The 23,493-nt window shown below is 48.9% G+C and overlaps 1 protein-coding gene across 1 annotated transcript; it reads right to left on the reverse strand.

The window, feature by feature from the left end:
• Positions 1-443: 443 nt before the first annotated feature.
• LOC140120756 (uncharacterized) lies at positions 444-22,856 on the reverse strand. Its single transcript, XM_072139704.1, has 3 exons — positions 22,702-22,856; positions 16,243-16,364; positions 444-1,188 (listed from the first exon to the last, which is right to left on the reverse strand). The coding sequence occupies exons 2-3, from the start codon at positions 16,356-16,358 to the stop codon at positions 615-617; spliced, it is 690 nt and encodes a 229-aa protein (XP_071995805.1). The 5' UTR covers positions 16,359-16,364; positions 22,702-22,856; the 3' UTR covers positions 444-614.
• Between the last annotated feature and the right edge of the window lie 637 nt (positions 22,857-23,493).

The raw sequence follows: 23,493 nt of genomic DNA on the forward strand, positions 1-23,493 counted from the left end.
GACATTGTACTAACACACTGACAGATAGAAGGAAAGATGAGACAGATCAGAGATTACACAGAGGCTGAGGCAGACTTTTACACTGTTACACTTTTAGCACTGTTACATCTCATAGATATGTGCCTGCCTCCCCCTTCCCCCGGATCACTTATCTCCTTGTAGCTTGTAATCTGCAGCCTCTCTCTCTGCTCACAATCTCCTGGCAGGAAGCGATCAGTGTGAGCTCCATGCATTTCTGATGCCCGAAAGTTGTGCAGTAGCTGAATTAGACTATTCTCTTACACATTGGGGTGACTCTTCTCCCCTCCCCCCTGCAGTCACCCTCATAACCTCATCATGTGTGACCTCAGTGATCGGCTCATTTCTTAGTCATTAGGTGAATTAAAATAAAAATGTGAGAGATATTGCGATCCTGACTCCAGCGATACAATTTATTGAGCTTGTTATATTTGGAGCGTGACAAACTTTTGGTCATATTTGCACTTTGATTTACATGAATATATTTGCTAATTTAAAAAGGCAAAGGAACCGGATAAATTCAATATGAGAATTAAAGATTTTTATGCCATATTTCTCTATAGAGATTCAAGGAAGCCACTTATTAATAATCTGCACTAATCCTTGTAGCACTTCGCATCTCTGACGCCGTTATTGAAGCATTTGATGCAGTTGTTCCCGTTGCAGCGGTGAAGAGATATTTTATTATTCAGCGCCTCCCAGTTTCTCCAGACTTCATCCTCTGGTCTCTTCTTATCCCTCTCAAAAACCTTGGAGTAAGCGAAGGCTCGGCTCTGGGGCGCGGGGAGGTTGACTCTGTTGAGTTTGTCAATGATGTTGTACTTCCCCTTGGGATCAGTGCAGGTCTGGACACAAGGAGAGTTCAGGGAGAAGAAGACCACACACCCGGCCACCGGGGCCTTCTTCAGGAGGTTACTGATGGGAGATTCTGTAGAACCAGGGAGGTTATTCAGCAGACGAGATTCAGAATGGATGTCATACCTTTTTTCTTTCACATAGGAAGCAGCCACCATGAGATTTCCCTGATAGATCTCCTTCTTTCGCACTTTCTCAGGTATCCCGGCAGATTTGTCCTCTTTCAGTGCATCACTAATGGCCTGAGCTGATAAACCTTTGTTACATTCGTCAGTAGAAAATTTTACAAAATAGGCGTACTGCTCCTGCAACCCCCTACAAGGGAGAAGAGAAAATGGTGTGAAGTTTACTCCATAGATACATGAGCCACAGCCTGATTTATATCCTCCAGAGCTGCACTCACTATTCTGCTGCAGGTGCAGTCACTGTGTACATACCTGACATTACTTATCCTGTACTGATCCTGAGTTACATCCTGTATTATACTCCAGAGCTGCACTCACTATTCTGCTGGTGCAGTCACTGTGTATATACACATGACATTACTTATCCTGTACTGATCCTGAGTAGAGATGAGCGAGCACTAAAATGCTCGGGTACTCGTTATTCGAGACGAACTTTTCCCGATGCTCGAGTGCTCGTTTCGAGTAACGAGCCCCATTGAAGTCAATGGGAGACTCGAGCATTTTTCAAGGGGACCAAGGCTCTGCACAGGGAAGCTTGGCCAAACACCTGGGAACCTCAGAAAAGGATGGAAACACCACGGAAATGGACAGGAAACAGCAGGGGCAGCATGCATGGATGCCTCTGAGGCTGCTTAATCGCACCATTATGCCAAAATTATGGGCAACAGCATGGCCATGACAGAGTGACAGAATGAAGCTAGAAAGCATCTAAAACATCCAATAATTGACCCTGACACTATAGGGGACGGCATGCAGGGGCAGCGGCAGCAGCGGCAGACTAGAGAGTGGCATGGCGACATACCCTAAATGGACTCAGGCTTCAAACCAATGGGTGGTAGAGAGGAACCAAAGGAGGTGAGCAAGAAGCGCTCAAATAATATCGGTACATGATAAAAGTTTGCCAGTATATTTTGTGGATTACACAGCAGGGTGGCGACAAAGTTAACATGGAAGCCATGAAAACAACCCAAAATTCTGCCTGACACAGCTCGTTTGATAAGGGGACCATGTATGGAGGCAGTGAACTAGTAGTAGATTAAAGGTGCTGCAGTTCAAACTATGTTAGTTGGATCTTGGCATGGAGCTGGCGCTCCGCTGCCATGCGAGCTTACGCCAATCCAAGCCCCTGTCTCTAGGCTACTCCCCAAACAGCACTTCTAAGAACCTTTTGTATAAGATCAAGTGTAGTAGCGTTCTTATAAGTTTGGGATATGGCGGGTGAGGGGAATGTAAACATCTGCGCAAGAAGCGCTGAAATAATATCCGTAAATGAAAAAAGTTTTCCAGTATATTTTGTGGCTTACACAGCACGGTGGCGACAAAGTTAACAAGTTTGATGTGGAATGCCCTGTAATAGCTCTTGGGCGGTGTGCCTTTTATCACCTAGGCTCAGCAGTTTGAGCACCGCCTGCTGTCGCTTAGCGACGGCACTGCTGCTGTGCCTAGAGCTACCGACTGATGGCGCCATGCCCACGGATGGTAATTCGGAGGAGGAGGAGGTGGAGGAGGGGTGGGAGGAGAAGGAGGCATAGTAGGCCTAAAACACCTGGACCGAGGTAGGCCCCGCAATCCTCTGCGTCGGCAGTATATGACCAGCCCCAGGGTCAGACTCGGTCCCAGCCTGCACCAAGTTAAGTGTAGTAGCGTTCTTATAAGTTTGGAATATGGCGGGTGAGGGGAATGTAAACAGATGCGCAAGAAGCGCTGAAATAATATCCGTAAATGGTAAAAGTTTGCCAGTATATTTTGAGGATTACACAGCAGGGTGGCGACAAAGTTAACAAGTTTGTTGTGGAAGCCATGAAAACAACCCAAAATTCTGCCTGACACAGCACGTTTGATAAGGCGGCCATGTATGGAGGCAGTGAACTAGTAGTAGATTAAAGGTGCTGCAGTTAAAACTATGTTAGTTAGTTCTTGGCATGGAGCTGGCGCTCCGCTGCCAGGCGAGCTTTCGCCAATCCAAGCCCCTGTCTCTAGGCTACTCCCCAAACAGCACTTCTAAGAACCTTTTGTATAAGATCAAGTGTAGTAGCGTTCTTATAAGTTTAGGATATGGCGGGTGAGGGGAATGTAAACATCTGCGCAAGAAGCGCTGAAATAATATCCGTAAATGGTAAAAGTTTGCCAGTGTATTTTGTGGATAACACAGCAGGGTGGTGACAAAGTTAACAACTTTGATGTGGAATCCATGAAAACAACCCAAATTTCGGCCTGACACACCTCGTTTGATAAAGGGACGATGTATAGAGGCAGCTATATGGACGACTTTTGGAGGTAGCAATGGAGACAACGTGTGGAGGCTGCTATGGAGACAATTCAATTTGGATAGTGCCTGTATGTGGCAGTCCAAAAAAGTTTTCAAACCAGAGGAGCAGGTAGGTGGCCCTCCAGAAAAATGGAATAGATTGAGTGCCTGTATGTGGCAGTCCAAAAAAGTTTTCAAACCAGAGGAGCAGGTAGGTGGCCCTCCAGAAAAATGGAATAGATTGAGTGCCTGTATGTGGCACTCCCAAAAATTGTTTAAAACAGAGGACCGGGTCGGTGGCCCTCCAGAAAAATTAAATGCATAAAGTACTATAGCTAGAGCCAGTGGGCCCTGTCAAAAAATAGCCAGTTTCCTCTGCTTTACTGTACAAAGAGGAGGAGAAGGAGGAAAATGAGGAGGAGGAGGAGTGGATAAATTATTCAGGTTGAGCTTCCTTCACCTGGTGGAGATTGGAAATTAGGAGAAATCCAGGCTTTATTCATCTTGATAAGCGTCAGCCTGTCAGCGCTGTCAGTCGACAGGCGTGTACGCTTATCGGTGATGATGCCACCAGCTGCACAGAAAACCCGCTCGGACAAGACGCTAGCGGCAGGGCAGGCAAGAACCTCCAAGGCGTACAGCGCCAGTTCGTGCCACATGTCCAGCTTTGAAACCCAGTAGTTGTAGGGAGCTGTGTGATCATTTAGGACGATGGTATGGTCAGCTACGTACTCCCTCACCATCTTTCTGTAAAGATCAGCCCTACTCTGCCGAGACTGGGGACAGGTGACAGTGTCTTGCTGGGGTGACATAAAGCTGGCAAAAGCCTTGTAAAGCGTACCCTTGCCACTGCTGGACAAGCTGCCTGCTCGCCTACTCTCCCTCGCTACTTGTCCCGCAGAACTACGCACTCTGCCGCTAGCGCTGTCAGAAGGGAAATACTGTTTCAGCTTGTGCACCAGGGCCTGCTGGTATTCATGCATTCTCACACTCCTTTCCTCTCCAGGGATGAGAGTGGAAAGATTTTGCTTGTACCGTGGGTCCAGGAGAGTGAACACCCAGTAATCGGTGCTGGAATAAATTCTTTGAACGCGAGGGTCATGGGATAGGCAGCCTAGCATGAAATCTGCCATATGCGCCAGAGTACCAACGCGTAAGAATTCACTCCCCTCACTGGCCTGACTATCCATTTCCTCCTCCTCCAACTCCTCCAACTCCTCTTCTTCTGCCCATACACGCTCAACAGTGAAGGACTCAACAATGGTCCCCTCTTGTGTCTCGCCAACATTCTCCTCCTCTTCCTCCTCATCCTCCGCCACCTCCTCCGATATGCGCTGAGAAACAGACCTAAGGGTGCTTTGGCTATCAACAAGGGAATCTTCTTCCCCAGTCTCTTGTGAGGAGCGCAAAGCTTCCAACTTCATGCTGACCAGAGAGTTTTTCAACAGGCCAAGCAGCGGGATGGTGAGGCTGATGATGGCGGCATCGCCACTGACCATCTGTGTTGACTCCTCAAAGTTACTCAGCACCTGACAGATATCAGACATCCATGTCCACTCCTCATTGTAGACTTGAGGAAGCTGACTGACCTGACTACCAGTTCTGGTGGAAGTTGACATCTGGCAGTCTACAATCGCTTGGCGCTGCTGGTAAACTCTGGATAACATGGTCAGTGTTGAATTCCACCTCGTGGGCACGTCGCACAACAGTCGGTGAGCGGGCAGTTGGAGGCGGCGCTGCGCTGCCCTGAGAGTGGCAGCATCTGTGCTGGACTTCCTGAAATGCGCACAGATGCGGCGCACCTTCGTGAGCAAATCAGACAGATTGGGGTATGTCTTGAGGAAACGCTGAACTATCAGATTTAACACATGGGCCAGGCATGTCACATGTGTCAGTCTGCCGAGTTGCAGAGCCGCCACCAGGTTACGGCCGTTGTCACACACAACCATGCCTGGCTTCAGGTTCAGCGGTGCCAGCCACAGATCAGTCTGCGCCGTGATGCCCTGTAATAGTTCTTGGGCGGTGTGCCTTTTATCGCCTAGGCTCAGCAGTTTGAGCACCGCCTGCTGTCGCTTAGCGACGGCACTGCTGCTGTGCCTAGAGCTACCGACTGATGGCGCAATGCCCACGGATGGTCGTTCGGAGGAGGAGGTGGAGGAGGGGTGGGAGGAGGAGGAGGCATAGTAGGCCTGAAACACCTGGACCGAGGTAGGCCCCGCAATCCTCGGCGTCGGCAGTATATGACCAGCCGCAGGGTCAGACTCGGTCCCAGCCTCCACCAAGTTAACCCAATGTGCCGTCAGCGATATATAGTGGCCCTGCCCGGCAGCACTCGTCCACGTGTCCGTGGTCAGGTGGACCTTGTCAGAAACGGCGTTGGTCAGGGCACGGATGATGTTGTCTGACACGTGCTGGTGCAGGGCTGGGACAGCACATCGGGAAAAGTAGTGGCGGCTGGGGACCGAATACCGAGGGGCGGCCGCCGCCATGAGGCTGCGAAAGGCCTCGGTCTCTACTAGCCTATAGGGCAGCATCTCCAGGCTTAGCATTCTGGAGATGTGCACATTAAGGGCTTGGGCGTGCGGGTGGGTTGCACTATATTTGCGTTTCCGCTCCAGCGTCTGGGGTATGGAGAGCTGAACGCTGGTGGATGCTGTGTAGGATCGTGGAGGCGACGATGGGGTTTTTGTGGCAGGGTCCTGGGCAGGGGGCTGACTATCAGCTGACACAGGGGAAGGAGCAGTGGTGTGCACGGCCGGAGGTGAACGCGCTTGTTGCCACTGAGTGGGGTGTTTAGCATTCATATGCCTGCGCATACTGGTGGTAGTTAAGCTATTAGTGGTGGAACCCCTGCTGATCCTGGTTTGGCAAATGTGGCACACCACAGTCCGTCGGTCATCCGGTGTTTCCTTAAAGAACCTCCAGACTTCTGAAAATCTAGCCCTCGCCGCAGGAGCCCTCGCCACGGGAGCTTCACTAGTTGACACATTTGGCGCTGATGCACCAGCTCTGGCCCTGCCTCTCCGTCTGGCCCCACCACTGCCTCTTCCAACCTGTTCTGGTCGAGGACTCTCCTCCATCTCAGAAGCACTGTGTTCACCCGGCCTCTCAACCCAGCTTGGGTCTGTCACCTCATCATCCTCCGATCCCTCAGTCTGCCCCCCCCTCGGACTTCCTGCCCTGACAACAACTTCACCACTGTCTGACAACCATGTCTCCTCATCGTCGGACACCTCTTTACACACTTCTTCCAGTACGTCAACAAGGTCATCATCACCCACAGACTGCGACTGGTGGAAAACCTGGGCATCGGAAAATTGCTCATCAGCAACCGGACAAGTGGTTTGTGACTGTGGGAAGGGTCCAGAAAACAGTTCCTCAGAGTATGTCGGTTCTAATGGCAAATTTTGCTGGGAGGGGGCAGACTAGGGGGGAGGAGGCTGAGGTGCAGGAGCTGGAGGAGTGCCAATTTCGGTGACATGGGTGGACTGCGTGGAAGACTGACTGGTGGACAAATTGCTCGAAGCATTGTCGGCAATCCACGACATCACCTGTTCGCACTGTTCTGGCCTCAACAGTGCTCTACCACGAGTCCCAGTAACTTCAGACATGAACCTAGGGAGTGTAGCTCTGCGGCGTTCCCCTGCTCCCTCATCAGCAGGTGGTGTCTCACCCCGCCCAGGACCACGGCCTCTGACCCCTGCAGTAGTTAGACGCCCAGGTCCCCGCCCTCGTCCTCTACCCCTAGCCCTCGGGTTAAACATTTTGAAAATGAGAGTTATAACTTTAATTTTTTTTTTAACTTTTTTTTGTGTTTTTTTTTTTTTTGTGTGTTTTTTAGTTTTTAAAACCAAACGATGCTATCCTATTGCTATGGCTATTTTCTAGCCAAGTATGAAAGCACACTGCTATGCCAGATGAGATGACGCTGAGTTATGAAAAAAATAAACGTAAAATAAAAAAGGAAATGGCAGACTGTGCCTAATTGAAATCCAACCCCGGGCCCTAGTAAATTTTCCCACTTCGGTCTTTGCGATGGATATGTGCGTCACTAAGCGCAAAACAAAGTGGTCGCAAGTCTCACTCCAAATTGCTCACAATTTGCTAGTAGATGCACTGCAGCAAGGACAGCCACCAGCAGATCAACCAGAAATCAAATATATATAACGCTACTGTAGGCGTAAGTAAGCCGTTTGGATTCTCCTATTTTCTAGCCAAGTATGAAAGCACACTGCTATGCCAGATGAGATGACACTGAGTTATGAAAAAATAAACGTAAAATAAAAAGAAACTGGCAGACTCTGCCTAATTGAAATCAAACCCCTAATAAATTTTCCCACTTTGGTGTTTGAGGTGGATATGTGTGTCACTAAGAGCTAAACACAACGGTAGCAAGTCCCCCTGCTAATTCCTCACAATATGGTACTAGCTGCACTACTAGTGCCAGCAAGCCCAGCCACAAGCAAATAAAAAAAAAAAGTATAACGTTATTGTAGCCCTAAGAAGGGCTGTTGGGTTCTTGTAGAATCACTCCTGCCTAACAGTAAGCTAATAGAACACCCTAACGCTTTCCCTGACCAGCAGCAGCTCTCTCCCTAGCGGCATCCAGACAGAGAATGATCCGAGCAGCGCGGGCAGCGGCTAGTCTATCCCAGGGTCACCTGATCTGGCCAGCCAACCACTGCTATCGACGTGTAAGGGTACCACGTCATGCTGGGTGGAGTGCAGAGTCTCCTGGCTTGTGATTGGCTCTGTTTCTGGCCGCCAAAAAGCAAAACGGCGGGAGCTGCCATTTTCTCGAGCGGGCGAAATACTCGTCCGAGCAACGAGCAGTTACGAGTACGCTAATGCTCGATCGAGCATCAAGCTCGGACGAGTATGTTCGCTCATCTCTAATCCTGAGTTACATCCTGTATTATACTCCAGAGCTGCACTCACTATTCTGCTGCTGGTGCAATCACTGTGTACATACATGACATTACTTATCCTGTACTGATCCTGAGTTACATTCTGTATTATACCCCAGAGCTGCACTCACTATTCTGCTGCTGGTGCAGTCACTGTGTACATACATGACATTACTTATCCTGTACTGATCCTGAGTTACATCCAGTATTATACACCAGAGCTGCACTCACTATTCTGCTGCTGGTGCAGTCACTGTGTACATACATGACATTACTTATCCTGTACTGACCCTGAGTTACATCCTGTATTATACCCCAGAGCTACACTCACTATTCTGCTGCTGGTGCAGTCACTGTGTACATACATGACATTACTTATCCTGTACTGATCCTGAGTTACATCCTGTATTATACTCCAGAGCTGCACTCACTATTCTGCTGCTGGTGCAGTCACTGTGTACATACATGACATTACTTATCCTGTACTGATCCTGAGTTACATCCTGTATTATACTCCAGAGCTGCACTCACTATTCTGCTGCTGGTGCAGTCACTGTGTACATACATGACATTACTTATCCTGTACTGATCCTGAGTTACATCCTGTAAATCTTTTATTTTATATATAAAAATGAAAAACATAACAATCATAAACATAAATCAAGCCATAACTTCTGGCAAAACAAAACAATAATACTAATAACAAAACAATAATACAAACTAAAAGAGACTTACGAAAATCTCCTGGCCCAGCCACACACACACCACACAATCAGCATTATAAAACAAAACCTTCACCCAATCCCACCACCTAATTTTTTTTTTTTTTTTTTAATATAATTTTTTATAATAATTTTTTTTTTTTTTCCATAAATAACTAAAGAATACACAGCAAAAAAAGACAAACAGGAAATAAAAACATTAAATATAAACTAACTAAATCCCACGCCCATTACCCTCCCACCCAGACACTGGTCTAACGTCCAAAGTCCGCAGTCCGCGCTATATAGTCCAGACCAGTGCCCAGGATCATATTGTCCAAATCCCGTCCACCCCCCTCCCAACCTAACACCCTAACACCAACACCCCAAAACCAACCAAGCTATATACACATTAACTATAACTACATAAATACACACTGTACACAAAATACAAACACATTAAACATATCAACATAACAAACCAACCACATAAAGCCCAGGTTCGGCGCCTGCAAGCCCTACATCACTATAACCTCAGATACAAAACAAAAATCTACAGTGTCAGCTTCAGCCCAACACCAGGAGAGGAGATGACAGACTAAGGGACACTAAAGGAGAACCCCCTCCAAAGGAGAGAGGCCCTCCCCGTGCCCAGCCTCTCATACTCCAGAGAGCGCACCTTCACCAGGTCACCCAGAATGTTCCTAACCACCTCATTCACCGGGAGGATTTTACGCTGCGTCGATACTAAACACCGTGCGTTCCACGTGTGGTACCTGACCACTAGGCTAACTAGGAATAACGTGCAGCGGTCCCGGCCACCCAGGCCTCTGAATGCTCCATAGGCCCACTCCGCATAGGAGAGACCGGCCAACCCGGGCCAATGTAGGGAAGCGCCCACCCGGTTGTACACCTCTGTGTTAAAGGGGCACTGAAGCAGGAAGTGGTCCATGCTCTCCAGCAGGCCACCGCACTCCTCCCGGGGACAACCCCTTTCCTCAGAGCTCCTACACTTCAGATTGTCCCTCACACACAGCTTTCCATGGAAGCAGCGCCAAGTCAAGTCCCAAAACTTCAAGGGGATCCTGATGGAATTCAAAAGACCTAAACCCACCCCCAGATCCCGACTTGGGCAATCCCTGAGGGCCAGAGGCTTCTGGAAATGGGTCAACAGAACCCTTTTGTCAAGGAGTTTCCTCGACATGGTCCTGATCTCCCACATTCCCAGACCCCACCGGCGAATTACCTTCAGAACCGGGGTAGCGTAAGCCGGAAGATGCCCATGTGGTGTACGGAGATCCTTCACTCGCCCTCCTGTCTCCCATTCCTGGAAGAAAGGCCGAAACCATCCCCTGCAGGAGTATACCCACGGAGGAGCCCTCTCTTTCCAGAGGTTTGCGATATTGATCTTAAGAAAGGTATTCACTAGGAACACCACAGGGTTGACCATACACAACCCTCCTTGTCTCCTCGTGCGGTAAGTAACCTCCCTCTTGATTAGGTTCAGCCTATTCCCCCATAACAGCTGGAAGAACAGACTGTACACTCGAGTCCAGAGGGGTTCTGGCAACATGCACACACTGCCCAGATATATCAGCAATGGGAGCAGGTAAATTTTAATCAAGTTCACCCTTTCCCTGAGGGTCAAAGACCAACCCTTCCACTGGTCCACCTTCTGGGCGGCGATCTTAAGCCTGCCATCCCAGTTTTGCATGGGGTAATCCCCCTGGCCAAATTCGATGCCGAGAACTTTGGCAGAGTCTTGGGGCCCTGGAAGAGTGTCCGGGAGATCAAAGCCTGGATCCCCCTCTCCCAGCCAGAGACTCTCACACTTATCCCGGTTGATCTTGGACCCAGAAGCCTCTGAGTAGCGGTCAACCTCTGACATCACCCATTGCGCCTTCCCTCTCGAGGACACAAAAACGGTGACATCATCGGCATACGCTACCACCCTTAGAGTGGCTTCCGGTGCCGCCTGGTCCATCCCGACTCCCACCAACGGCCCACGATCAACCCTCCTAAGGAATGGGTCAATCGCGAACACGTATAAGAGTGGGCTCAGAGGACAACCCTGGCGAACACCAGACCCGACCTCAAAAGAGCGGCCAATCCAACCGTTCACAAGCGGGAAACTCTCTGCCCCTGCGTACAAAACCTTTAGCCAATTGACAAACTCCCCCGGCAGGCCATACCTCAGAAGGACAGACCAGAGGTACTCGTGGTCAACCCGATCAAACGCTTTTGCCTGATCCAAGGACAGCAAGTACCCCTTCCAGTTACCAGCCCTGCCCTGCTCCACTGCCTCCCGGACACAAAGCACAGCACTAAATGTACTGCGGCCTGGAACAGAGCAGTGCTGGGTCCCCGAAAGGAGCCGGGGCGCAAACTGCACCAGCCGATTAAACAGCACCTTTGCCAAAACCTTTCTGTCCGTATTGAGAAGCGCTATGGGACGCCAGTTCTCAATACAAGATCGGTCCTTACCCTTTGACAGAATGATCAGGGCAGACCTCCTCATTGACTTCGGCAGAGCGCCCGAGGAAAGACACTCATTGAATACCTCAATCAAGAGGGGAACCAAGGCGTCCTTAAAGGTCTTATAAAACTCAGATGTTAAGCCATCCGGACCTGGCGATTTCTTGAGGGCGAGCCCTTCAATCGCCCGGCTGACTTCCTCTTCCCTGATCATCTCTGTCAAAACATCAAGAGAGGGGTCTACTCCTGGCTCAGGGACAGTTTCAGCCAGGAAAGTCGACATCACATCCCGATCTAGATCCTTCCTGCCCAAGAGGTGCGAGTAGAAGGATCTGACGACCTCCAGAATCCCTGATCTGGACCTTTTCAGGGATCCCGTACTGTCAACCAGTCCTGTGACAACTTTACCATTCACTGACATCTTGCAGTTTCTGTAAGGGTCGGGCGAGCGGTATTTCCCGTAATCCCTCTCAAAAACCAAAGATGCGTGTCTATCGTACTGACACCTCTTCAGCAAGGATTTCACTCTGGAGATGTCCTCACGACTACCTCCAGTCGAGACGAGATGCTCGAGTTTCCTCCTCAGGCCCTGATACAGGCGGTACCTGTCCAGGCTCCTGAGGCTCGAGAGCTGGCGGAAGAATCTCGCCACCCTTTTCTTGAGCATCTCCCACCACTCTGACTTACTGCTACAAAGGCCCAGCAATGGTACCTGGCTCTGAAGAAAGTCCTCAAAGGATTGTCTTATCTCTGCTTCTTCCAGGAGAGACGAATTGAGCTTCCAGTAGCCTCTACCCATCCGGGGGGTCTCTGTAACATTCAGAGAAAACAAAATTAGACAGTGGTCGGAGAACTCCACCTCAACAACGGACACTGCTGAAGAAATGGCTTCCTCCTTTAAATAAAACCTGTCTATTCTAGACCTACAGCTACCCCTATAATAGGTGAACCCCGCGTGGCCTGGGGTGTGCCGGATGTGGACATCCACCAGGCGAGCCTCACTGGCTATGCTATTAAGAGCGACGCTATCATAAGTCAGCTTGTCTCTGGAACCTCCCCTATCCTGGGACCTCGTGACAGCATTGAAGTCCCCTCCAAAGACCACCTGCCGACTTGTAAAAAGGTAGATCCTCATAAAGAGACACTTCCTGTCCCACTTGGACTGGGGACCATAGATATTAATTAGGCGAAGTTCTTGTCCCTTCATGAGGACATCCAGGATCAGGCACCTCCCCATTTCTAACTCAATAACTCGTCGGCATTCTACCGGTGCGGTAAAGAGGACCGCAACTCCGCTATACGGCTCGGCCGCAAGAGACCAATAGGAAGGCCCGTGTCTCCATTCCCTCTTAGCTTTAAACACGGCCGCCAAATCTGGCAGCCTGGTCTCCTGCAAAAATAAAATGTCGGCTTCAACACGGCCGAGAAAATCAAAGGCCGCAAATCTAGCCGCATCAGACTTAATGCTGGCGACATTAATGGACGCCAGCGTCAACGGAGTGGGTGCCGCCATCATGAGTGATTGAGTTAAACAGCTTTTTTCTTATTGCTTCCCCTCCCCCGACTCTCCTCTGACGATGATCCCCTTTCTTTTTTCCCATCAGATTTAGGGCAACTTCTTTTTAATGAAATTGTGGTGTCCATGTTATAATTGGACCCCAAGGACCCACCCGGGCCACCCTCTCCCTCGTCCTTGTCTCCTGACTCTGAGTCAGTCTCCCACTCTGAGGACCCAGCTTCCCCAGAGGATAGAGACTCGGCGCCCCCTGTAGGCTGCTTCGCCGCCACCTCCAGAACCCCACCCTCAGCCTCTCCTTCCGAGGAGGCGATCTCATCGAGGGTGAGGAACCGGTTGGAAAGCTCAACCAGAGGGGAGGAAGTTTTCCCTTCCTTAGGTACCTTAGATACACCGCGCTTTTTCTTTTTCTGCTTGCGCTTATTTTCTAGCCAAATCCTGTTATCCTCATCCATACTCTCATACTGAGAGGACGTGGAGGACATGGCACCTTTCTCGCGCTCCATCCTCCTGACCTCCTCATCCAACTCATCATCCCTCAGGGCCTCAGTAGCATGACCAGCCTCTGAGGAAGGACCCAGGGTCACCCCAGCAACCTGAGGCTTCCCCAGTTCTCTCCCTTTTTGTCTGGCTTCAAGCCGCCTCAACTGAGAAGGTGACTTATTCTTACTTTTCTTCACAGGCCCCTCAGCTCCTCCACCTCTGCTGGTACCTTCCCCAGCAGAAGCAACCTCATGGCTCTCCTCCACTGGGGTCACAAACGCATTGGCAAAGGAGCGAGGACAACGGCTGAAAGGGTGTCCGAGCTCACCACACAGGTTACACCTAATGTCCTTACAGGATGCAGCGAGATGACCTAGCCCACCACACAAAGCGCACTTCTGCACTTGGCAGCTGGCGCTAAAGTGTGTGGGGTCACCCCACCTGTGACAGACCTTCGGCTGCCCCTGGTAGAAAATCAGGATTCTGTCCCGTCCAAGAAAGGCTGAAGAAGGAATGTGGGCGACTGTGCCGCCTGAACACTTCAACTTCATCATGAAGGTCCAGGCTCCAGACCAAATGCCAAATTCATCGCGGTTTTTCTGAGGTACCTGAACTACTTCGCCATAACGACTTAGCCAAGTCATGATGTCCATGCAAGAAAGTGACTCGTTACGGGTCAAAACGGTCACCTTCTTGACTGCGTTTTGGCGAGACACTGCTTGCACAGCAAAGTCTCGCCATGCGGGCTCGTTCTTTGCCAGCTCATAATTCGACCAGAAGAGCTCTAAGCCCTCCGGCCGAACAAAGCTGACATCAAACTCCGGAGTACCATAAGGATGTATCAGGGCAAAGATGTCACTAGCCCTGAAGTTCATCCTCAGGAGGAGCTCCACCACCCTTGACCTGGGTGGGCATGCATCACTGACCCTCCAGCGAAGACGAACCACATTCCTACGGGCAGCTCCGGGCCCAGTTGTGGGTAATACAGCCTGAGAAGAGGCAGCTCCAACCCCGATCTTAAAGGTGCCCTCTGCCTCATTGGCATTAACCCCTTGTTGTCCAGTAGTTTTTTAAATATTTCTGCTCTGCTGCTCGCTGGATGCAAGAGGCCACTTGCCCTTGCAGACTCCGGACAGTCTTTTTGTGCCCTCTCCAGGGTCTGATGATCCAATGCAAAACAACACTTTTCCTGCGCCTTTCTCTGCAGGATGCTTGGGAGGCGCTGCACCACAAGCCCCAGCAGCCCCATCACACTGCCGCTGCTCACCGGAGCTAGATGCAGCCACAGTGCTAGGGGCCACAGGAGCCACCGCCACTGCCCCTGGCACCGGGCCACCCCCCCTCCCACTGGGGGGCAGCGCACAGTACCAGGACCTGCTGGATCGCCCTCACTGTCCGGCCTTTCGGCCGATGCCTTCCCTGCACCATCCTTGCTACTGCAAACAAGGCTGGTGCTCTGCGCCATGATGGAACGTGGCTTTGCAATCTCCCCGCACCCTGGCACCGAGTCCACTGCAGGATTCGTGCTGGGCTGGGTAACGGGGCCTACACGACAGGCTGACACTGCTGCCCGCCCGGAGGAAACAGGGAGGGGACGAAACACCAGATTCACCTCCTGAGACGCCTTGGTCTTCTTGGGTCTCGTCTTCTTCCTCTTTTGGTCGTCACTCGGGATATCATCACCAAAGGAAAAGTTCTGGAGGTGAACTGGGGACTCAAGCTGTCGGATCTGAGCCATTAGCGCCCCCCCCCTGGCCGCTGTCATCACTTTCCTCCTCCAGGTTGGCAGAGCCGCAGCCTGATGGTAATGGCGCTTGCTCCGCAGGCAGCCTGTCGTGCAAGGCCTGCTGGTGTTGGTGCAGGCCACCAGACGGACACGGCAGGTCTTCCTCATCCTCCTCATCATCGCCATCATCCGCCTGGATCTGAAGCCCCTTCAGTTTTCTTAACTGCTCCTGGCGCATGTCATCAAACCGGGCATCATTCTCCAACTTTTCACGGAACGGACCGCTGTGCTCGCGGATTAGATGTCGCTTCTCCTGCAGAGCGGTGACCTCGGCTTTTAGTCTGTCTATGGTGGTAAGAAAATCAGACTTTTTCTTCTTAGTGGCCACCCCCGCTAGGGCCAAGGTCTCCCTTATCTCCTCCTGGAGCCTCCTCAGCGCTTTTCCAGCTTCCTCGTACTCACGGAGGTGCTCAGCAATCCGGGAGCCATAGATGGAAGCAGACTCCCGGGCCTTAAGATCACCCCATGCTTTTTGCACACCTCCGTGAGCACCCAGCTTTCCAGCTGAACCACCCAGCTTTCCCGCACACACATCCAGTTTTCCAGGAGGAGCACTCAGGCTGATGTCACTTGCCTTGATCTTCTGTGTTCCGGAGACATTGCGGCTTCCCTGGGTCTTGGGGGTGGCAGCCGAGGTCACATCGCTGCGTCCTTGGCTCCGGGCAGATCTTCTTACCCCCTCCGCTTTGGCCGGTAACTGGTTTCTCCTGCCCCCCGCCGGCCTGGTCCGGGAGGCAGAAGCCTGGGATTTTCCTGCAGGATTCATCCCACAGAACCCACTCCCTCCCTGGGGAGGAGAGAGCAGGCCTGGGTGGATTGATCTTCCACCAGGTGGTGCAGGAGCTCAGCAGCACACAACCACACCCTTCAGTAGCACACAGCAGAATGAGATTGCACGCACTATTCTGCTGCTGGTGCAGTCACTGTGTACATACATGACATTACTTATCCTGTACTGATCCTGAGTTACATCCTGTATTATTTTGCAAAGCTGCACTCACTATTCTGCTTAATAATGCACCTAGGCTATTCAGTACCTGTATGTCCACATTTGTGTCATCTACTTACTTAAAGATGTTTTGCTCAATGTAGTTTGTGATTCTTCCCACTTGCTGTTGGTCGAGAGGTGTCACAGTCAGGACACAGCTCAACAGACTAAGGGAGGTCAGGATCGCTGGTCCCATCTTTACCTGAAGTGATAAAATGTTATTACCATTACTAGGAGTCAGACACAAGATCTCATAGACTACAGCCCTGGGGACCAGGAATAATGAAGAACTTAGTTCCCTCTGAAAACTCCACCCATATTTCATTAGAAAACATTGTATAACTGGTTTCCTGTAACACTGGACAGAGGTGCTCGAGATGAGGAAATCACAAGTCAGAGAGTGGACTCTATATAATAGCAGCAGCGAACAGTGTTCAGAAAAAGAAATAGTTATTTTCTCACTTTTGGAAACCTGAAAATCCCCTAGGACTGCTCCATACTATCTATCAGAATTTATTATTATCTTTTCACCACAACTTTCTCGAGTCCAGTGTCCACACATCTGCCATCTTCTGAAGGAGATTGGTAAAGATAATGGGCAGATTTGCTTACCCGGTTCTGTCGCGATCCCACGGTGCATTGTCAGACGACGATTCGGAGCTCCCGTGATTCACTAAGATTGTGCGCCCAATTTCCTGCATGTGTCGCTTCTGTGCTGAGTTCACCTGCTTCTTCCTTATGCATGTGAGTGCTTGATATTGTGACACAATTTCGTTTTTAAATTCCGCGGATTGTCCGAATCCGTCGGGTTGTCCGACGGCCACGCCCCCGATTACTTTCGCTTGCAAGCCGGCGCTGATGCGCCACAATCCGATCACGTGCGACAAAAACCCTGGGCAATTCAGGGCAAAAGAGAAATATTTGTAATCGCAGTAAATGAGCCCCAATTAGTCTGTGTCTTGGCCTCTTCCACTCTACAGCCTCTCCCCCTCTACAGCCTCTCCTGCTCTGCAGCCTCTACTGCTCTACAGTCTCTCCTGTTCTATAGTCTCTCCAGCTCTATAACCTCTCCCACTCTACAGTCTCTCATGCTCTACAGCCTCTCCTGCTCTACAGTCTCTCCTACTCTACAGTCTCTCCCACTCTACAGCCCCTCCTGCTCTACAGCCTCTCCTGCTCTGCAGCCTCTCCTGCTCTACAGCCTCTCCTGCTCTACAGCCCCTCCTGCTCTACAGCCTCTCCTGCTCTACAGCCTCTCCCACTTTACAGTCTCTCATGCTCTACAGCCTCTCCCACTTTACAGTCTCTCATGCTCTACAGCCTCTCCCGCACTACAGTCTCTCCTGCTCTTCAGCCTCTCCAGCTCTACAGCCCCTCCTGCTCTACAACCCCTCCTGCTCTACAGCCTCTCCTGCTCTACAGTCTCTCCTGCTCTGCATCCTCTCCTGCTCTACAGCCTCTCCTGCTCTACAGTTTCTCCTGCTCTACATCCTCTCCTTCTCTACAGCCTCTCCCACTCTACAGCCGCTCCCAATCTACAGCCTCTCCCACTCTACAGCCTCTCCTGCTCTACAGCCTCTACTGCTCTACAGCCTCTCTTGCTTTACAGCCTCTCCTGTTATACAGCCTCTCCCACTCTACAGTCTCTCCTGCTCTACAGCCTCTCCCGCTCTACAGCCTCTCCCACTCTACATCCTCTCCTGCTCTACACCCTCTCCTGCTCTACAGTCTCTCCTGCTCTACAGCCTCTCCTGCTCTACAGCCTCTCCTGCTCTACAGCCTCTCCCACTCTACAGCATCTCCTGCTTTACAGTCTCTCCTGCTCTACAGTCTCTCCTGCTCTACAGCCTCCCCTACTCTAAAGCCTTTCCCGCTCTACAGTCTCTCCGGCTCTACAGCCTCTCCTGCTCTACAGCCTCCCCCGCCCTACAGCCTCTCCTGCTCTACAGCCTCTCCCGCTCTACAGTCTCTCATGCTCTACAGTCTCTCCTGCTCTACAGCATCTCTTGCTCTACAGCCTCTCCTGCTCTCCAGTCTCTCCTGCTCTACAGCCTCTCCTGCTTTACAGTCTCTCCCGCTCTACAGTCTCTTCCCGCTCTACAGCCTCTCCTGCTCTACAGCCTTTCCCGCTCTACAGCCTTTCCCGCTCTACAGTCTCTCCTGCTCTACAGCCCCTCCTGCTCTACAGCCTCTCCCACTCTATAGTCTCTCATTCTCTACAGTCTCTCCTGCTCTACAGCTTCTCCCACTCTACAGCCTTTCCTGCTCTACAGTCTCTCCTGTTCTACAGCCTCTCCTGCTTTACAGCCTCTCCCGCTCTACAGTCTCTCCTGCTCTACAGCCTTTCCTCCTTTACATCCTCTCCCACTCTACAGCCTCTCATTCTCTAGAGCGTCTCCCGCTTTACAGCCTCTCCTGCTCTACAGTCTTTCCTGCTCTACAGTCTCTCCTGCTCTACAGCCTCTCCTGTTCTACAACCACCCCTGTTGTACAGCCTCTCCTGCTTCACAGCATCTCCTGCTTTACAGCCTCTCCTGTTGTACAGCCTCTCCTGCTTCACAGCATCTCCTGCTTTACAGCCTCTCCCACTCTACAGCCTCTCCCACTCTACAGCCTCTCCCACTCTACAGCCTCTTCTGCTCTACAGCCTCTCCTGCTTTACAGCCTCTCCTGCTTTACAGCCTCTCCCGCTCTACAGTCTCTCCTGCTCTACAGCATCTCCTGCTCTACAGCCTCTCCTGCTCTACAGCCTCTCCTGCTCTACAGTCTCTCCTGCTCTACAGCCTTTCCTGCTTTACAGCTTCTCCCACTCTACAGTCTCTCATGCTCTACAGCCTCTCCTGCTCTAGTCTCTCCTGCTCTACAGCCTGAAACAATAGTAAGGAAGAAGGAGGGGAGCTCCTATGGTGTAGTATCCTCAGGTTGGTTTCAAAATAGATAATGGTAAGGCTACTAACCTTGTCGAGTTGTGCTGACAGGCACAACTCTGAACAGCGTTTAGTGTTTTTTTCCGTTAGCGTCTCCTTGCAGCCACGCTCCTGGGGTTTATTCTTTTTCCATGGGAAAAACTCCAAGGTTCAGAAAATGTTGCGGTTTGTGCATCTATGATGCATAATGAGCGTTTGTAGGCGCTAGGAAGCTATAATTGCTCAGTTTAAAAGATATATATATAATTTATTGGTACATAGTTGTAACAATTTAAAAATTAGATAAAATGGAATAAAATAAATAAATAAATAAATAAATAGAACTGCGCGTTTCGCGCTCGAACTGAGCGCTTCCTCTGGTTCATAAATTGTGTATGGGATGAGTGTCAGATTTATAGTGTCTGGTAGATGATCATCTTCACAGGTGACCACTTCCGGTTGTCAGGTGTAGTGCGATCACCTGTCATTTTGTTCATTTCAAAATACTTGAAGAATATTATTATTGATAAGTAGTCCTTGGAAATGGATACAATGTAGGGAATGTGCAAGGGAATATGATGTAATAATTTACCATAACGGTGTTTTAGGTAGTAGCTTGTTTTTGACAGGTTTGGAACTACAAGTAAGGAAGTGGTGGAGGGACAAAAAGGAGGCTTGATGCTCGGAACTACAAGTACGGATGCCGATAGGTGTCAAAAAGGTAATGTGTTCAAGAGATGAATAGAAGGTCCGCGACGATCTGGGGAACTAATGGTTTAGGAGAAGATCTATAAGTATTATTCCTTGTTTTGTTGTAAGTGCTCTTATGCTTGTTTTGTGTGGAGAGTTTTGTATTGTATTGTCTCACTATATATTTAATTTGTATTGAAAAAACCACCGTAGATAGTTTTTTTCGAGGATGGGCACTGATTGTATATAGTGTCTTATAACGATGAATGTTTTGAAGGTAGAGGAATAAGGTAGATTAAATTAGATAGTGAGAAAGTGAGAAAGTGGTAATGCCTGTCTTGTTATAAGATGGTTTCACTTACTTCGTTGAGCCCATCGGGCGTTAATGTGTTTAGTTTAAAAATCCAATATACTTCTCGTTTGCATAGCATCTGAAAGCGGTTAGGAAATGTGTTAGGGACGTGATCTATTGGCATAATGGTGATGGGAAATGCTTTAGGGTGGTGTAGAGCACAGTGTTTGGATACTCCTTGTAGGAGGAAGTTTTTCTTAATGTTTTCACGGTGTTTGTTTAGACGGTTCCGTAGGGTTTGGACTGTTCTGCCCACATATTGTAGTTGGCATATGTTGCATTTTATCAGGTAAATTACATATCTACTGTTACAAGACATTTTGTTTTTAATAGGGAATTCTTCTCCTGTGTTGGTGCATGTGAAAACAGAGCCTGTTCTGATGGACTGGCAGCATAAACATTTAGATTTTCCACATTTGTTTACGTATCCTCTTTCTTTATGTGTCTTTTTTCTTCTGTTTTGCCGTAGGATACTGGGGGCTAGTATATTTTTGATGGTGGCGGATTTTCTATATGTTATATTCGGCTGTTTGGGAAGTAGATCCCTTAGATACGTATCACTCTGTAATATATGCCAATGCTTTTGCATAATGCTTTTAATATCGTTAGATTTATCGTTAAATCTTGTAATGAAATTCATTTTGTGACAGGAGTTGTTTTCCTTCACAGTCACATCTTTGTTTGTTACACATTCTATCTGTTTCAAGGGTCTTACTCGTTGGTATGCATTTTTTAGGAGATATTGTGAGTATCCTTTTTCTGTGAATCGTTTTTGTAGCGTTTTTGCCTGTTCATCAAAGTCCATCAGAACAGGCTCTGTTTTCACATGCACCAACACAGGAGAAGAATTCCCTATTAAAAACAAAATGTCTTGTAACAGTAGATATGTAATTTACCTGATAAAATGCAACATATGCCAACTACAATATGTGGGCAGAACAGTCCAAACCCTACGGAACCGTCTAAACAAACACCGTGAAAACATTAAGAAAAACTTCCTCCTACAAGGAGTATCCAAACACTGTGCTCTACACCACCCTAAAGCATCATTTCCCATCACCATTATGCCAATAGATCACGTCCCTAACACAATTCCTAACCGCTTTCAGATGCTATGCAAACGAGAAGTATATTGGATTTTTAAACTAAACACATTAACGCCCGATGGGCTTAACGAAGTAAGTGAAACCATCTTATAACAAGACAGGCATTACCACTTTCTCACTTTCTCACTATCTAATTTAATCTACCTTATTCCTCTACCTTCAAAACATTCATCGTTATAAGACACTATATACAATCAGTGCCCATCCTCGAAAAAAACTATCTACGGTGGTTTTTTCGATACAAATTAAATATATAGTGAGACAATACAATACAAAACTCTCCACACAAAACAAGCATAAGAGCACTTACAACAAAACAAGGAACAATGCTTATAGATCTTCTCCTAAACCATTAGTTCCCCAGATCGTCGCGGACCTTCTATTCATCTCTTGAACACATTACCTTTTTGACACCTATCGGCATCCGTACTTGTAGTTCCGAGCATCAAGCCTCCTTTTTGTCCCTCCACCACTTCCTTACTTGTAGTTCCAAACCTGTCAAAAACGAGCTACTACCTAAAACACCGTTATGGTAAATTATTACATCATATTCCCTTGCACATTCCCTACATTGTATCCATTTCCAAGGACTACTTATCAATAATAATATTCTTCAAGTATTTTGAAATGAACAAAATGACAGGTGATCGCACTACACCTGACAACCGGAAGTGGTCACCTGTGAAGATGATCATCTACCAGACACTATAAATCTGACACTCATCCCATACACAATTTATGAACCAGAGGAAGCGCTCAGTTCGAGCGCGAAACGCGCAGTTCTATTTATTTATTTATTTATTTATTTTATTCCATTTTATCTAATTTTTAAATTGTTACAACTATGTACCAATAAATTATATATATATCTTTTAAACTGAGCAATTATAGCTTCCTAGCGCCTACAAACGCTCATTATGCATCATAGATGCACAAACCGCAACATTTTCTGCTCTACAGCCTATCCTGCTCTACAGCTTCTCCCGCTCTACAGCCTCTCCTGTTCTACAGTCTGTCCTGCTTTACAGCATCTCCTGCTCTACAGCCTCTCCTGCTCTACAGTCTCTCCTGCTCTACAGCCTCTCCTGCTTTACAGCCTCTCCCGCTCTAGAGTCTCTCCTGCTCTACAGCCTCTCCTGCTCTACAGTCTCTCCTGCTCTACAGTCTCTCCTGCTCTACAGCCCCTCCTGCTCTACAGCATCTCCTGCTTTACAGCCTCTCCCACTCTACAGCCTCTCCCGCTTTTAGCCTCTCCTGCTCTACAGCCTCTCCTGCTTCACAGTCTCTCCTGCTCTTCAAAATCTCTCACTCTACAGCCTTTCCTGTGCTACAGGCTCTAAAGCCTCTTCTACAAGATATGCTTAGCTACATAAATTTGGCTAAACCAACACATCTCTACTGATGAGCTCATCACCCAGCCTTCTAATGTAATAGAGGATGGACTGATCCAAAACACAATGGATATACATGATATCTATGACTCACAGATGTGGAGAATCCGTCTCACAATCCAAGAGAAGCAGCTGATGATTTACTGAAGATTCACGGGACTAAAAATCCAGCAGTGTAGAGATACCAGAGTATAACCTCCGGCTGTGTGTCACAACTGAGCTCAGAGGAAGCAGAAACCCTGAGATGACAGTGTCTGCCAGGATTTACTTTCACTTTCTGTTACTCTCACTTCATGTATTTGGTTTCATTATGTGTCTGACTTAAAGGGGAAGTTCAATTCTTATCATTCTTAAAAATGTTACAAATTTTCTGCTTAAACAATCCACATTCATCAGGAGAATACCTTGTCTGTAAGCCAATCCCAACAGTTTTACCTGCTGGGACTTATAACAATAATAACCCATTATTTTTAGAAAATAAAACTGGTCCCCCGATGCTGCTGTTTTGTTATCTGCCTCCCCAGGCTGAGATATCACTCCTTCATCAGGCTCTTTAGTTTGCTGCTAAATTTCCCAGAGTTGTTGTTATGTGCCTTTGGGTGCATTCAGCTACTGACCTAACCTAGATAGGCACCATGAGGCTCCAGTCCCTCAGATCTTACAATCCCCAACTTAAGGGATGACTATGCTTTGGGTACCATTACCACTAACTCATGGGTCTTTGATACAGGTTACTGTAACGTGCAGCGAGTTGTGAACCCACTGTGTTATACAATTGGTTTGGATTTGGGCCACACACTGAGGGTGTTATCCCTGGACTTCTTTGGTATTCACCATTTAACCCCTGTACAGGGATCTGGACTTCGCTGCTAAGAGTTTGCAAGGC

The sequence above is a fragment of the Engystomops pustulosus genome, chromosome 3, assembly GCF_040894005.1.
Source record: "Engystomops pustulosus chromosome 3, aEngPut4.maternal, whole genome shotgun sequence".
NCBI classification, from domain to species: domain Eukaryota; kingdom Metazoa; phylum Chordata; class Amphibia; order Anura; family Leptodactylidae; genus Engystomops; species Engystomops pustulosus.